General features: G+C 56.4%; 1 protein-coding gene across 4 annotated transcripts in view; it reads right to left on the reverse strand.

Annotated features, from left to right (window-relative positions):
• The window catches only part of CARMIL1 (capping protein regulator and myosin 1 linker 1), a 57,820-nt gene that overhangs the window by 21,841 nt on the left and 19,597 nt on the right, over window positions 1-16,382 (reverse strand). For 3 of the 4 annotated variants that reach the window (XM_045586776.1, XM_036453110.2, XM_036453108.2), the window contains exons 3-19: window positions 15,497-15,547; window positions 14,246-14,305; window positions 12,686-12,807; window positions 11,735-11,832; window positions 11,420-11,490; window positions 11,002-11,075; window positions 10,817-10,892; window positions 10,060-10,148; window positions 8,474-8,568; window positions 7,825-7,911; window positions 4,452-4,555; window positions 3,698-3,775; window positions 3,530-3,606; window positions 3,127-3,231; window positions 2,380-2,449; window positions 1,799-1,810; window positions 715-796 (exon numbers count right to left, since the gene is read on the reverse strand). In XM_045586776.1, coding sequence (XP_045442732.1) covers window positions 715-796; window positions 1,799-1,810; window positions 2,380-2,449; window positions 3,127-3,231; window positions 3,530-3,606; window positions 3,698-3,775; window positions 4,452-4,555; window positions 7,825-7,911; window positions 8,474-8,568; window positions 10,060-10,148; window positions 10,817-10,892; window positions 11,002-11,075; window positions 11,420-11,490; window positions 11,735-11,832; window positions 12,686-12,807; window positions 14,246-14,305; window positions 15,497-15,547 — 1,351 coding nt within the window. The remainder of the gene's footprint in view (window positions 1-714; window positions 797-1,798; window positions 1,811-2,379; window positions 2,450-3,126; window positions 3,232-3,529; window positions 3,607-3,697; window positions 3,776-4,451; window positions 4,556-7,824; window positions 7,912-8,473; window positions 8,569-10,059; window positions 10,149-10,816; window positions 10,893-11,001; window positions 11,076-11,419; window positions 11,491-11,734; window positions 11,833-12,685; window positions 12,808-14,245; window positions 14,306-15,496; window positions 15,548-16,382) is intronic. The other variant, XM_036453109.2, reaches the window with a different exon arrangement.

Genomic DNA, 16,382 nt, shown 5'->3' on the forward strand with positions numbered 1-16,382 from the left:
TCCCACGCCCCCACCTTGGTGAGACACAGACGTCAGAACGGTGTCTGCGCCAACCGAACAGGTGCCCACGCACAGGCTGCGAACCTCCGTGGGAACACGCCGGGAACACGCTCCGGATGCACACGTCAGGGCTCAACCTGGTCCCCCTCCACCAAGAGCCCCAGAGGCTGGCCTCAGCTCTTCCTCTGATGGGCCTGAGGCCTTAACTGGCATTTGTGTCTGGTGTGTGTGTGTGTGTGTGTGTGTGTGTGTGTGGTGTTGTTATTAATCCTTCCCCGAGGATATTTTTCCATTGATTTTGAGAGAATGGGTGGGAGAGCCAGAGAGGGAGACATCGATGTGAGAAAGACTTTATCGATTGGTTGCCTCCTGTAAGCGTCACCTGACCAGAGATCGAGTCGGCAACTCAGGTACCTGCCCTTGACTGGAATCAAACCCAGGACCCTCAATCCGAGAGCAGGTGCACTACCCACTGAGCACACCGGCCAGGGCTGAGCTGATATTTTCTTTCCTGCCCTGACTTTGCACTGTGGGCTCTAGGCCAGCTCAGGGAGACAGGTTTGTGGGCACAGGTTTGTTCCATAAATAAGCTCTATTGGCAAACGTAAAAGTCCACCAGACCAGGCAGGGGTCTCATCTCTATGATGTCGGCCAGGCGGCTAGAAGGTGTGGCCCTGAGAACCCTCTTAATCCCCCCACCCCGAGGCCGCTCACCATTGTCGGAGATGTCCAAGCTGGTGATGTTGTGGATCTCGGCGATGCAGCCCTCCAACACCTGTGCGCCCCCTGACCTCAGCTGGACAGACAGACGGACACAAGGCACAGTCACCCGGGAGGCGTAGCCAAAACCGCGATGCGTCTTAAACTCAGCACCAAGGACAGGTCCAACTTGGAAACGTCACCGAAGCGACCCGGTGAGGGGCAGCACTCTCCTCTGCCGCCATCGCCCTCCCACGTCACACCAGCCACAGCCTTCAGAAAAGCAGCCACGCAGCCCTGGGGGCTCAGTGGACAGAGCGTCGGCTGCGAACTGAAGGGTCCTGGGTTTGATTCCGGTCCTATGCCTGGTGGCGGATTCAATCCCAGCATATGGCGTGCAGGAGGCAGCTGATCAATGGTTCTCTCTCATCACTGATGTTTCTATCTCGCTCTCCCCCTCCCTTCCTCTCTGAAATCAATAAAAATTATATTTAAGAATAAAAAAAGCCCTAACTGGTTTGGCTCAGTGGATAGAGCATCGGCCTGTAGACTGAAGGGTCCCTGATTCAATTCCAGTCAAGGCATGTATTTGGTTACGGGCATATCCCCAGTGTGGGGTGTGCAGGAGGCAGCTGATGGATGTTTCTCTCTCATCGATGTTTCTAACTCTCTATTCTTTTCCCTTCCTCTCTATTAAAAAAAAAAAAAAAAAAAAAAAAAAAAAAAAAAAAAATCGATAAAACATATATATTTTTTAAAAAGAATAAAAAAACAAAATAAGTATTTTCTAGTGTCTTTAAATTTGTGCAAAAACGCTGATTTACGCTAGACTGGAACCTAGAAAACAGCAGGTTCTTCACAACACACAGGTTTAAGTTATTACAAGAAAACCTCTACTTTCTATAAAGAGCAACGGAAACATTTCATTTACAAACATGGGACCTCCAGGTGACATGTGAGCACTCGATGCCATTTGTTTTATAAAAACCCTTAACTAGATGCCACCTGTGGCCTTTCCCCATGGAAGTGACATTTTTCCAATTGCCAGACAGAATTCGAGCTATCGGCCAGGCCAGCGAGCGGCCCCCGGAGTACTTACACAGAGGCCCAGCTACCGGCAGCCGAGGAGAGAAAACAGAACGGTTATCGCTGTGAGGCGACTGAGAATCAAGGAGCTCAGTCTCTATCGATACACAATTTAAACGGCGAAGAGTCGGGAACAGACACTGCAACTCGGATACGTTCCCGAGACAAAACTCAGACGCGTGAACGGAAAGCTGCGCCTCTCAGGAGCCAGGGCGGGGCCTCGCTCCGGGTACGGAGGCCGGGATGCCCCGGGCTGCAGGGGCTGCGAGGGAAAGCCCTTTAAATGCACAATGCATGTGCCTCTCTCCCTCGTGCGCCAGGTTCAAGCGCGTGGTGCCCCGTGGGCCCCTGCAGGAAGGCTGCGTGTCCACTGTGTCTCCTAGCATACGTAAGCCACTGGGCAAAAATGGGGATTTTTTTTAATCATGAAAAGCGCACTTGGATGCGTGATGATGGGGACCCATGGTGTTTGGATCAAACCCACAAACGGAGCCCGGACCTTCCCAGACGCCCTTCCCTGCTCTGGTGATGCTGGAGCCACAGCCTCAGCTCTTCCCAGGAAAACAGGTGAACGGCAGCCGCCGGCGTCCTTACCTCGCAGCTGCTGAGGTCGAGGGAGACCGCCTTCAGGTTGCGGTTGCTGTTCAGGCTGAGCAGCAGCGCCCTGCGGAGGGAACGGGCCAGGCCACGCGTCGCTGGGCAGGTCTGTGCACCCCAAATGGAGCCCAGACGCACCCTGAATGGAGCCCAGAGGAGGGCGCGGGCACCCGGCCAGCACCAGCACCACCTCCCTGCTGACAATGACACTGCTGCTCAGTGGTTGGAGGGTCACCCGACACTCCCAAAGGTGATGGGTTGGATTCCCTGGGCACCTGCCCGGATTCCAGGTTCAATCCCTGGTCAGGGCATGTAAGAGAGGCAACAAACTGATGTTCAATCTTTTTCTTTCTCTCTCTCTCCGTCACTCCCTGTCTCCCTCCCTTCCACTCAATGGGCCCGGCCGGTGTGGCTCAATGGTTGAGTGTCGACCTATGAACCAGGAGGTCCCGTGTTCGATTAGCCGTTGGGGCACAGGCCCAGGTTGCAGGCTTGATCCCCAGTGGGGGGCGTGCAGGAGGCAGCTGGTCAATGGTTCTCTCTCATCACTGATGTTTCTCTCTCCCCCTCTCCCTTCCTCTCTGAAACCAAGATGGTTAAAAAAGAAACTTTCCCTCTGTGCCCTGAAGTGAAAAGACAGCCCGTCGGCCTCGTGGGCCCTGGGGTCCTGCGGCCGCCCCCCCCAGCACGCTGACACCCCCAGCGGGACTGGAAAAGCTGCGGAAAAACGCGAGAACCACTCACTTTAAGGGCTCGGGCGCCAGCTTGGTGCCCGAGAGGTTGATGTGCGTCAGCGCCAGGGAGCTGCTGAAAAACTGCCGGAAGGAGGGCGGCACCTCCTTCCCTTTCCTGAAAGACAGACACGGTCACCGGGGGCCACCCCTGCAAGTCAGCACCCGACTCCCGAAAGGGCAAACACGTATCCACAGGCTCTGAAATAACCCACAAGTCAGTGATCTCTTCAGTAGGAATTTGAAGATAAAATAAACAGAATGACCCAGCCGGCGTGGCTCAGTGGGTTGAGCATCGGCCTATGAACCAGGCGGTCACAGGCCGCCCCCGTCCTCCCGAGAAACATCGGCCCGTTCCCTCTGTGGCCACAACGTGACCGCTGCCCGGAAGAGAGGCCCGCGGCACGCGGTCCTACCGGTGAGAGAAGACGGTCCGGGAGAGGTTGAGCACGGCCAGGTACTGCAGGCAGCCTCGGAGCAGCGCCGCGCAGACCTGGGGGACGAGGGCAGGTGTCTCCGGGCCGGGCTGAGGGGCGTGTCAGCGGGAAAGCCCTCGGAACCGCCCCGGCCATAGAAGCCATTACCATGTCCAGGGCGCACTCGGTGCTGGAGAGATCCAGGTGCGTGAGGGCGTTGGGCTGGGCCAGAAAGCTGTACATGGGCTTGAAATAAAAACAAGCAGCAAACATATTAGGATCTAGAAACACAAACACACACACACACACACTCTGAAATACCCCAATTAGCCCAAATATCCCAGAACCCTCCTCCAGTTTTCCCAAGAGAATTAGCAGAATTTTATGTCATTATATTATCTTCCTTGAGGGAAAAACAAGTAAACAAATAAAAACCCAGAGAGTAGTTAAAATGATGTGTCAGTAAAACCAAGGCCGGACGCTGCACGTGGCCTCGCTGCCTGGTTACTGTTTGTCGCTCCGGAGCGGCTGACCACCTTCGCTGGGCGGCGGAGAGCCACCTGGTGGCCGTCGCCTCACAAACGGGAGTCCCTCCCGGGAGCAGGTCAGGGCCGAGAACGTGAATCTGAACCCCAGGACGGCCTAGGGCTCCCCTCCCTCTGTCCAACGCAATGACCTTTCCCTCCCTGGTGGCCGCCCCACCCAACGAGAGCCACCCACAGCCCTGGGCAGCTGAGACACGGCGGGTTTCGGGGGTCGTGACTTTAGGGAGGGCAGGCCCTGAAACCCCCTACAGAGCGCCTCCCCAGCTCAGGATGAGACGAGGCGAAGGCGCCCCTCAAGGCGGCGTGGGCACGAGCTGGAAGCCCGTCAGACTCGCCCCAGGCTCACGGGGCACAGCGCTGGGCGGGCGCGCACCCACCGAGAGGTCATCTCCGCGAAGGCTGTTCCCTGAGAGGTCCAGGTGCGTGAGGGCGGTGGCGGTCTGCGGGTTGGCACTGAGAGACTGAGAGAGGCAGTTCACCCCTGAAACGGCGAGAAGATTCAGCTTAGTGTCCAGGAAACAAAATGAGATCTAGGCCCGCCCGCCTGGCTCGGTGGTCGAGCGTTGACCTATGAACCAGGAGGTCAGGGTCTGAGTCCCGGTCAGGGCACACGCTCGGTAGCGGGCTCCATCCCCAGTGGGCACCCCCTTCCTCTCTGAAGTCAATAAACACATTAAAAAAGAAAGGAAGGAAAGGAAACCGAGGGGGCCCAGGGGCAGAGGGCCACGTGAGGGGAGAGCCGATCGGGGAGCAGGCCTGCGAGCCGGGTAGGGCGGGGGCTTTAACATGCCCTCCCTGTCACGGGACCGGGGCTGGGAGGGGTCACACCAATGGGAGCCAGAACATTCTGCTCACTCGCTGGGGTCAGTAGAGGTCAGACAGAGAATCGTGATCGTTCTTCAGATCACAGGACATGCGTTACTAGGAAGCATTTTGTGTTTTTACTAAAATTCCAAGGTTCTATTGTGTAATTTGAAAATACGGCTATTTCTAAATTGAGTATATTTTTCAAAAAGTGCACATATTTGATCGGCTGCCTTCTGCACACCCCACACTGGGGATCGAGCCCAGGGACTGGGGATGGAGCCGGTAACCCGGGCATGTACCCTGACAGGAATCGAACCGTGACCTCCTGGTTCGTAGGTCAACGCTCAACCTCGGAGCCACGCCTGCTGGGCTAAATTGAATGTACTTTTATAGATTAAGTTGTGTTTCTAATTTTGCAGTAAAATGCTTGACTATCCCAGGCTGTCCCTGGAGACAAAGGGGCTTTATGCTCCGCCTCGGCCAGGATAAGGTCGGGGCCAGGCCGCCGGAGCCAGGAGACGCTCGCTCCGCTCAGAGAAGAGCTGGGAGTTACGAGCAAGGACTCGGGATGTGTCCATTGAGTCCCGCAGCCACTGCTCAGGGGAGTCCGCCTTGGGGCGCAGAGAGGAGACGGAGACAGAGAAACACTTGAGGGGAGTTCAGGGAGGAAGCCGCGGCCACACTCACGAAGTGCGCACAAGATGCTCCCACAAGGCCGGGTCGGGTCCATGTCACAGACCCACCCTGTGCCCTCAGCAGGCCCAGAAGCTCAAGTCCAGGATGAGGTCAGATAAGAGGTTTCCTTATCTGACAGACCCTCAGATCCTGAAGGACAGCCCCGCGTACGGCATGGGCTCCGGGACCCCGGGCACCGTCTCAGCCTCCGCAGCCGGGCCAGCAAGAGGTGGTGAGGCAGGACGAGCAGCGATGCCAGACGAGAGCCTGGTGTGAGAGGCGCGGATCTGACCAGTCCGTCAGATAAGGAAACCTGGAAGGCCGAACGAGAGCTCGCTGTCCGGGGGCAACACCTGCGAGGTTTAAACGGGTGGGGAACGTCCGGCCGCGGGCCGTAGAAGTCCCGAGAAACCATTGCCCTGGCTCTGCCCAGGCATCAGGGCCGAGTTAATTAAATAACTTGGCCAAACAGTGCAGCTACTTTTTAGGTATGGCCCGAGAATTATGTTACAAACATCCAAATGGGCCCAGTTGGCTTGGCTCAAAGGTTGAGCATCAACCCATGAACCAGGAGGTCACGATTCAATTCCCAGTCAGGGCACAGGCCCAGGTTGCAGGCTCGATCCCCAGCGTGAGGCATGCAGGAGGCAGCTGATCCGTGATTCTCTCTCATCACTGATGTTTCTAATTCTCTCTCCCTCTCCTTTCTCCTCGATAATCAATGAAAATAAAGAAGTAAATATCCACATGGCCCCTGGCATTCAGAAGGTCCTGCCTGTGGAAATGGCCAGCCTCTGCAGCCCGCCCTGTGCCGGGACTGTTCATGTATGTTCTGTAACAGAACAACTGAGTCCAAACATGCAGAGCACCCCAGACTCTCAAGAAAATCATGCAAAACTATGTCCTCAGTGAGCCTGACAAACCTTAACAAACTCCAAAAGGAACAGGTCGGATTGGTCTCCACCGCACAACGCCCCCTTGGCAGGCGCCGGCGCTTGGCGGGCGGCCAACGTCTGCCCCGACTCCGGAGCCTCGTGCCCAGTGTCAAGCCGCTGGCCGGAACGAGGCTCCCCGCCCCTCCTGCCGCCCTCCACAGGAGGCGGGTTCCTGGGCACAGGAGCAGCAGGAAACCCAAAAACCAGGATGGAAGAAGCCAGGCCGCTCCCAGCCCGCACTGAGCAGATCGCCGCGCTGGATGCGGCGCCCAGGGGCCGGGCTCCTGAGTCAGCGCTGGAGGCTCTGCAGCTGGAGCGAGGGCGGCAGACGGCCCGTGCCGACGCCTGGCGGCCGGCGGGACAGGCAGCAGGAGCCTGAGAACAGTCCTCCCGCCAACATCTGAGGGGCGGCCCGGGGAGGGGAAAACAATCTTTCTTGAATTTGGGAGCTCTGGCTCCCCGTCTTTTCCGGGAATTGAAATATAAATGCTGATCAAATTGCACAAAAAGCTTACGAGGACCGCTTCATCGGAGTTACTTTGAAGCTGCAAGAACAAGGAACGCCTTTAAAAACTGTTTTGTCAGGCTGGCATGACTCAATGGTTGAATGTCTACCTATGAACCAGGAGGTCAGGGTTCGATTCCCGGTCAGGGCACAGGCCCAGGTTTCGGGCTCCATCCCCAGTGGGGGACGTGCAGGAGGCAGCCGATCCATGATGCTCTCTGATTGCTGATGTTTCTATCCCTCTCTCCCTCTCCCTTCCGCTCTGAAATCAATAAAAAACTATCTTTAAAATCACATTAACAGGGAGACTGCTGCGGATAGGGCAGCCGCGCTGAAGCTTTGGAGGAGTGGTCAGAGTCACTGGGGAAGGAAATGGGAGTTGGAAAAATGCATACGCACATCAACATCTGGTCTACGACGTTTTTGAAAACGAGATGGATTTCCATAAACACTGCCTCTATCGTTAGTCCAAGTGTGTACACACCTGTATTTTGACTATTTTATTAGTCTTTTAATCCTCACCCGAGGATATGTTTTAATTGATTCTTAGAGAGTGAGGAAGGAAGGGGAGGGAGAGAGAGAGAAACATGGATTGGCTGCCTCCCGTATGTGCCCTGACTGAACCCCAGGGACTGAACCCCAAACCCAGGTGTGTGCCCTGACTGGGAATTGAACCCGCAACCTTGTGGTGTACGGGACGGCGCTCCAACCGAGCCACCGGCCAGGTGTTGATACGTATACTTAAGTGTAGACGTAGGAGTGAGTAATAATCCTAACTACCTAAGGTAGAGAACGTCACAGACATAGAGTTAATACGATATACAGTACCTTTAGGTGACAATGAGGTTTTAGATAAATTTAAATGCTTTAATCCCTTTGGGAGTTTGGCAAATTGAACACTTAAAGAGGCCACACCTGAGAAAGGAAACAGAGAAGGGCATTATGAGGCTTCCCAGTGCTCGAAATGGCACATGTGTGCAAACGTGCCTCTGAGTTTTTCAATAAATCCTCAACACGTCCCCTCGATGGGCAGTTCTGTAAGTAGTTTCCACTCCGTTGGATTCCCTGTGGAATTCTCAGGGGCGGCCAGCAATGATATTTCCACCGAGGAGCCAACGAGAGCAAAGCAGCCCTTAGAACGCAACACAGCCCACCCGCACGGCTCAGGGGTTGAGCATCGACCTTTGAACCAGGAGGTCAGGGTTCAATCCCTGGTCAGGGCACAGGCCCGGGTCGCAGGCTCAATCCCCAGTATGGGGCGTGCAGGAGGCAGCCGATCCATGATGTTCTCTCCTCACTGATGTTCCTATCTCTCTCCCTCTCCCGTCCTCTCTGAAATCAACAAAAATAAATTTTTTTTTTAAAAAAAGACCGCAATCACAGCTCAGCCAAGTCTGCTCCCCGTTCCCCGGGCCTGGCTGCAGTGACCTCCCCACCCCGCTCACGGCCGGCAGCACAGGTCTGAGTCTCCAGGTACCTCGGTCCTCCAGTGCGTTGCCAGCAAGGTTGATGGTGTGCAGTCCTGAGCTGGGGTTGTGTGCGAGCGCACTGGCCAGTTTCTGTGCAAACTCTCTGCAAACAAACACAACAGTGAGAGGGACGACCAGTATGCAGAACGGCTCACACCCTCACGGCTGGAGCAGCTGGAGGAACAGCTGGAGGCAAAGCGACAGACGCCTTCTTCCCAGAGGAACCCACGTGCTGCTTATTTCTCAGCGCCCAATCTGTTTCCCACGAGGTAAATCCTCCTCAGAGAACCTGCAGGCACATCCAACGTGGCTCATTTTGATGGCCGAAGCCTCATTCCGAAGCAAAGAGAAAACTCTGTCATTGCCCACTGAAGACACGTTTCAGGCCTGGCCGGCTGGCTCAGTGGCTGAGCATCAAGCTGGGGACCAGGAGATCACAGTCTGACTCCCGCTCAGGACACATGCCCGGGTTGTAGGCTCGATCCCCAGTGTGGGATGTGCTGGATCAATGATTCTCTTGCATCATTGATGTTTCTGTCTCTCTCTCCCTCTTCCTTCCTTTCTGAAATCAATGAAAATATACTCTATATATAAAATTTATGCCAAGTGTCCCAGTGGGAGTTTGATCGCCTGCTATGATGTGCACTGACCACCAGGAGGCAGCACGGAATGAAGGAAGGCCCCAGCCTGCAGCCGGAAGACCCCAATCAGCCCTGATCGCAGGCCAGGCCTAGGAACCCTACCCACGCACGAATTTCGTGCACCAGGCTTTAGTATATACGTAAGACAGACATTTCAGGATGCTGTTGATAGCATGCGTCGGCCCCTCCATAACGTGGAGCAGCGCCCACGAATGCAGACCCAGCTGCTCTCATTGTGGAGTTTAAAGACTGCAATTGTCAGCACCTTCCTTTAATGAAAATTAAAATCGCTATTTTAGATGTGTTCCGCTTAAAAGAATGCACCGAGGGCTGTGATTCTGAAACTGCCACCCCTCCCCACTTAGCAGTGGAGTCCGTGTCTAGCAGATTCCAGCTCCCACACGCCCCACACAGATCTCGGAACCACGAGGTGCAGACGACGTAGTGTGAATCAGAGAAGGGAGGCCAATGGCCAACCCAACCAAAGCAGAGTGTAAAGCGGCCTGCAGGCGGCTGTTCCTACAGCTACCGTCAGTGACACGGTCACCACGGCCCCAGAGCACGGAAGATGCTTTCTAAGCACTTCCCATACCACCTCACTGACCCAGAGCGGTAATTTCATAAGGAAGGAGCTAACAGTACGTCCATTTCAAAGAGGCAGAGACTGAGGCACAGAGCCCAAACAAACTGCCCAAGGCCACAAGGTGTCTGTCTGGCTCAAGGGCCCACACACAGGCACCACCAAACACACCCTGTGACACAACAGCAAATGACGTCATGAAATCCGTGACCTCTGTGGCAATGCTGGGGATTCTGGGAACTTTTTCAAGAAGGGAAAACAGCATGTTCTCTATGTGAGCGGCCCACCTTTTCGTTTTAACTGTATCTTAACTTTAGAGGAAATGGCAAGATGTTCCAAAGCCACAGAGTCCCGTGTGCAGGGAAATACTCACATCCTCAGCCCAGCGTTTTCCAGCACCAGCTCCTCCAGCCGACTGGACCTGCTCACCACCCTCAGGATCTGCTCACACACGTCGGAGGACTGCAACACAACACACGCGTTAGCCGCGCCGCACACCTGCCACCAAGCTCGTGTCACTGTTACAGCCTCCGCAACACCGTATGGCGTCAACCGTCCGTGCACACAGTCGTTCACCCTGAAAGCCTAACGGAGCCCCATCACGAGGAAGGTCCTGGGAGACAGTGACATAAAGCACAACGTCCCCGCCATCAAGAGCGGACCCGCAGCGGGGAACAGGACAAGAGAACACACAATGTGGTAGAACAATGAACTGGCCTTTTTGGTCACGGTCTGGGCACAGAGGTACATCTCAACCCGTCCTGGGGGAGCAAAAAGAGTTCCCCAAGAAAATGACATGCAGAGGGGAGAATAAAAGCCAAGGGGCAGTGATGATGGTGGTGATGCTCATCTGCTCTCTGTGCAGGCGGAACCCGAGTCGTTTCTGCCAGCAGGAGTGGGCACCCAAGGCCACACGCCTGCGTCTTTCTTGCTCGATTCGTCCAAACTGCCCGAAGCAGCTCAAAGTGAGAGGAAGAACTTGTCTAAAGCATCTCACAAACGAGAAGATGTTCCACGGAACACTTCTGGGGAAAAGCTCCCCGAGAAATAAACATGTCAGCAGCGCGCCAGCATATCGGCAGGTGTTCGAAACCCAGGCTCCCGTGCGCCACGCGCTCACCCCCACTCACCAGCCTAAGGTCCTTGGAGGACAGCTTGGAGAACCACTGGTTGTACTCCAGGGCAGCGATGATGGGGATCAGGTCCCTGGGAGCAGAAGTCACAAAGCCCGTGCTCTTACAACAGCAAGAGCCACGCCATCAGCGCCCCCGGCTCTGAGCTGGCAGGAGGCGGGAGGCGGGAGGGAGGCCCTCACCTGTGGTCCAGGTGACTGAAGTCCTGCAGGTTCAGCTCCCGAGTGTCCTGCGTCAGGTAGATCGTGTCCACATCCTGTTGGAAACACAGCGCAGTCGTGTGAACAGGCCGCGTCGGTGGCGGGGGAGCAAGAGAGACGCAGAGGCAGACAAGGGCGCGGGTGGATTCGTTTGTGATCTGAGCAAAGAAGACTGAGCAACAACAAAGGGTGGAGAAACAGAGAAACAAGCACATAGACACTGAAATACTGTGTGTGTGTGTGTGTGTGTGTGTGTGGTGTGGTGTGGTGTGTCTGTATGTCTGCTGGTATGAGTGTGTTGTATGCCTGTGAGTGATTGTTTAAGTGTGAACAGGTGTGTGTTGTGCATCTGTGTCTGTGTGTGCATGTGAGTGTGCACACTGCACACAGGTACACTCACCCACTGCACTTCCTCCCTGTATGGGAAGCCGAGCCAGTCGCAGACACAGGCGTACATCTGCGAAAACCCGCCTAGAACAGAACAGAAACCGACAAGTTTTCGGAGAAGCGACTGTGAAGTTGAAACTTAAAAGCTCCCACACGACCGACGCTCCTTCCCTGCTTGGGAACCAGGATGCCGTACCACCGCCCGCTGATTACAGTTCCCGCTGACCACACCCGCATGCACCCTGGGCTACACCTCATGGCCTGGCAGGGCCTCCCATGGCCTGGCGGGGCCTCCCCACAGCCTGAGCGCCGCTGGGAATGTGCTCACCACAGGGGCCCTGCTCGGCTGCCGGCTGGCTGTCCCACTCGGCCTGCAGGCTGGCCAGCCGCTCCGACGGCTCCATGGACACCCTCTTCATGATTTTCCTGAGGACCACAACAATGAGAAACGTCAGAGTGCGGGTGTTTTGGACAGACTGCACGCAGAAATCTATTTTCTGAGAAGCCTTTATATTTTATTTTTCAACGTATTTTCATTGATTTCAAGGAGGAAGGGAGAGAGAGATAGAAACATCAGTGATGAGAGAGAATCATCGATCGGCTGCCTCCTCACACCCCTCACTGGGGATCGACCCTACAACTGGGCATGTGCCCTTGACCAGGATTAAACCTGGAACCCTTCAGTCCGCAAGCCGACGCTCTATCCACTGAGCCACACCTGCTAGGGCGCTACACGTGTCTGAGTTTTCTGCACCAACCATGTCCTCCTCATCACTTCACAACCGGGCATCCACCGCTCCCTCCCGAACCTGGTGCCATGCAGGTCAAAACCACCTCTGCCTCTCACGGTGCCAACCCACCAGACAGCTCTCCCCCGAATGTGCCCATTGTTCTGCCACAAGCGTGCCCGATGCCGACCCACAGTGGACAGCTCTGCCCGTGTGCCCGATGCTGACCACTGTGGACAGCTCTGCCCGAGCGTGCCCGATGCTGACCACTGTGGACAGCTCTGCCTGAGCGTGCCCGATGCTGACCACTGTGGACAGCTCTGCCCAAGTGTGCCCGATGCCGGGTCACTGCGCCAAGCCCTCTGGGCTCTGGGCTCCCGGGAATCTCACCCACCTCGCTCTGCACTCTTCTCCTCAACTCGACCTCTACACCTGGGACTCCGTCAGGACCCTTTCTGTCCAGGGACCTCGTCACAGGAAACCTCAGCCGTGAAACAGGGGCCAGTGGGAGGCGGCCAGCCTTGCCCCCCGCCCCCTCCCCCCAGACTCACACAGGAGACAGGCCGGGAAAGATCCTCCGCAGGCAGGAGCCCACGTGGGCCAGCACCTCGCTCACGTCCTCGGGCGCGGCCATCCTCAGGGACAAGCTGTACTTCTCGGTTTCCACGGCCATCTGCAGGGGGAAGGGCGGGGACCGCTAATCACCACTCAGTGCCTTGCATGTGTGAGTGTAAGTAACAGAAAAGAAGGCCCTGCTTGGCTTAGCGCTTGATCGTCAACCTACAAACCAGATCACGGTTCAATTCGCAGTCAGGGCATATGCCCGGGTTACAGGCTCCATCCCCAGTGAGGGGTGTGCAAGAGGCAGCCAATCTGTGATTCTCTCTCATCACTTATCTCTCTCTATCCCTCATTTCCTCTCTGAAATCAACTTTAAAAAATTTTTTTAAAAAGAATGAGGCCCTGAGGGTGGAGGATGGGCAGGAGGTCCCATGCCAGGCAGCAACAGGCACGGCGCTGGGACCCAGGCTCCTGACCCCCTCAGGGCTGCTGGCAACACAGTGGCATCTGGAAGCTGCTTCTCAGCCCCAGTTCTGGAAAAGAGTCCTGTCTGGAATATGCTCGGTTACCCAGACCCTGAGAAAACTGCTGAGTCCCTTTCTACCTCACTTCCCGACCTGCTCTAGAAAGTCGCTTGTGAATACGTGGTAGAATTTGTACTCCTGTGTGTGTGTGTGTGTGTGTGTGTGTGTGTGTGTGTGAATATACATATATATGGAAATTCATGCAGTGGAGGGAAGGGAAGGGGAGTCCCTCAGCCAGGCCTGCCTCCTCTCACAGTCCGGCAGCCCTCAGGGGCAGGAGGCAACCCAGCGATCAGGGGAAGATGACACCCCCACCACACCTCTGCTGTTGCCACTGCCAGCAGCGCAAGCCTCAGCCAGCCCTAGTTACCTGAGCCTCAGGCCTGGCCCTGGGCGGCTGTGTAGCCACCATCTGAGACTTGCCTAATTCTGTCGGAGGGGGGGGCCTGCAGGAGGACCAGAGGCCCCCTGCAGGGCTGAGGGGACTTCAGAGGCAGGCACGTGCAGCAGCCGGCCTCGCCTCCCCCTACCCCAGTGGGTGCCACCATCTTGTGAGGGTATGAGAGTTAATTTGCATACTATTTGAAGATTGATTTCAGAAAGGAAGCGAGAGAAACATCAATGATGACAGAGAGTCATTTATCAGCTGCCTTCTGCACACCCCACACTAGGGATCAAGCCTGCAACCCGGGAACATGCCCTGACCAGGAATCCAACCATGACCTCCTGGTTCATAGGTCAACGTCTACCCGCTGCACTGCACCAATTGGGCGTTAACTAGTTGTTCCCACACAATTACGGAGGTTTTCCTCACTGGAACCCTGCCCACAAAGCCCCTTCAGCTTCTCTTCGGAAGCTCCCGGGTCCCTCATCTTGCTTTTCCACATTCTCTCAAGAAACGTTCAACAGTGAGACCAACCAGAGGGCGTTTCACAGTCTCAGACCCTCAGGGGAGGGGATGACCCCGAGGTCTTGTCCCCGGTCTCGCCCCCGGTCTCGCCCCCGGTCTCCATGGCGCACACTCACCTGCGCGGGCTTGCTGCACGTGACGCCCTGAATGTCCAAGTAGCTGAAGGTCAGCTCGAGCTGCAATGAGGGGACAGGGGGACACAGACCTGTGATCAGGGCTGAGAGCACAGTTCAAGGTGAAAATGCTGCAGCCAGTGATGCACCAGCAGCTGGAAGTGGGCTGGCGTGTGTCCGTCCATCCCTGAGATGGCCCCCCATGGAGCGTATTTCAGAAGAGCACATTGTGCGTCCTCACGGGAAGGTGCACATGGATTTAAGTTTCCTCCTGGCACAAACCCACTGGGAAGTGTTAGTATTTCTCCTCTGGGTTTCCATTCGTTTGGAAATGAAGATGTGAAGTGAGGCCTCTAAACCCTTTTTTTTTTTTCTCTTTATTTCAATGTTTGCTTCGGAGAGTCGCTGTCCTCCTTCCCAAACCCTGAGCTCTTCGGGGGTCACGGACCAGTCAGGGGCCGTCATTCCCCCGCCATCTCCCAGAGATTCACATTTCGAATGGATTTAGAGAAACACGGTATTTAGGAATTTTAAACCAGGCTTAAAGGAAACATAAACAAAAGCCCTCTCCCCCTGCAGGTAGGTAAGTAGATTATTTCCTCTTGTTTAGCAATAAGGGTGTCTTCCACTCTTCTCCTGGGATCAGCACTTGGCCGGTGACTCAGTCTGGAGGTTGTGGGTTCGATTCACCGTCAGGGTGGGTAGGAGAGGCAGCGATTGATGTCTCTCTCTCACATGGATGTCACTCTCTCACTCCCTTCCTCTCTCTCTAAAATCAAAGGAATCATCCTCAGTGAGGATTTAAAGAAACAGTAGGTCCAGTCTCCCCTCCCTGCCTTTTTCCTGGACAGTGGCCACTGACCTCCCTGGCTCTACAGCCTCTCACCCTCCTGCAGACAAGATGGAGTCCGGCCCTTTAATCTGTCCTCTCCTTCCACCTGGAAACGTAATAGGACCCTCTGCTCTGTGGGTAGGACTATCACGTGTGGTGTATGTGTGCACGTGTATACGTGGGAGGTGGGCTGTACCGTCCCATGTACGGTGCACTTTCATACATGTGTGTTAGAGGGTGTGCACGTGTGTGTGGTGCGTTTGTTCGTGTACGCATGTGTGTGCGTAGTGCACGTGGTGCATTTGTTAGAGTGTGTGCACGTGTCATGCATGTGTGCACGTGTGTATGGTGTGTGTGTGTGTGCGTGCACGGGTGTGCATGGTGCGTGCGTCGGCAGGAGGAAGCGGGGCGCCGGCACTCACCTTGGAGGGGATCCGCGCTGCGAGCAGGAAGGCCCGGCAGGCCGTCAGCACCTGAGGAGAGCGGGGTCAGTGCTGCTGGCTGACCCCGGAGCGGCCAGGCCTCCGGGGCCGCCGGCCGTCTGTCCGCGGGGCCGCCGGCCGTCTGTCCTCCGGTCCACCTGCTCCGTGTCCCTCCGCGTCCCCGCCCCCTCCGCTCTCCACCGACGCTGCGTCCCCCATGTTCCTCCGCCCCGGCCTGCGCCGCCGGTTTCCCAGCATCCTCTGCGCCCCACGTGACAGCTGCACGCCTTTGCGTCATTTACGCCGCCGTTACGTCATTAACGCCGCCGTTTACGTCATTTACGCCGCCATCGCAGGAGGACCAGTGCCTCCTGGACGGGACTCCACCCGCAGCGACGGACAGAGACGCGAACAAAACGCGAACTGAAGCCTCAGCCACGCCGGGGCCGCGATGGCTCAGCGGCCAGGCCCCCAGGCACGTCCTAACCGCACCTCCTTCGGCCCCGCGGCCTCAGCTCAGAGCATCCCACTGAGAGCAATGGCGGCTCCCCTCACCCACCCCACCCATCCCCTCCCCTTCCCCCACCCCACCCCTTTCCCCCTCCCCCCCCCCCCTGCGGCCACGTCCCCCCGGCACCGCCCTGGGCTGTAGCGGGGGCCTCCCACAGGGCCGGGCAGGAGCAGGGGACACCCAGTGCTCACGTGGGCTCACTCTCCAGGCGGGAGCAGCTTTTGCTAATGGTCACCTGAGGGTAGTTTCCCGTTGGTTTTCAGGGAAACACAGAGAAACATGGATGGGTGGCCGCCCGCACGCACGCACCCGACCAGGGCCGGGCCGGGGAGGAACCTGCAACCGAGGTCCGTGCCCTTGACCGTTCTCGAACCC

This window comes from Pipistrellus kuhlii, unplaced genomic scaffold (assembly GCF_014108245.1).
Source record: "Pipistrellus kuhlii isolate mPipKuh1 unplaced genomic scaffold, mPipKuh1.p scaffold_m20_p_24, whole genome shotgun sequence".
Lineage (NCBI taxonomy): Eukaryota > Metazoa > Chordata > Mammalia > Chiroptera > Vespertilionidae > Pipistrellus > Pipistrellus kuhlii.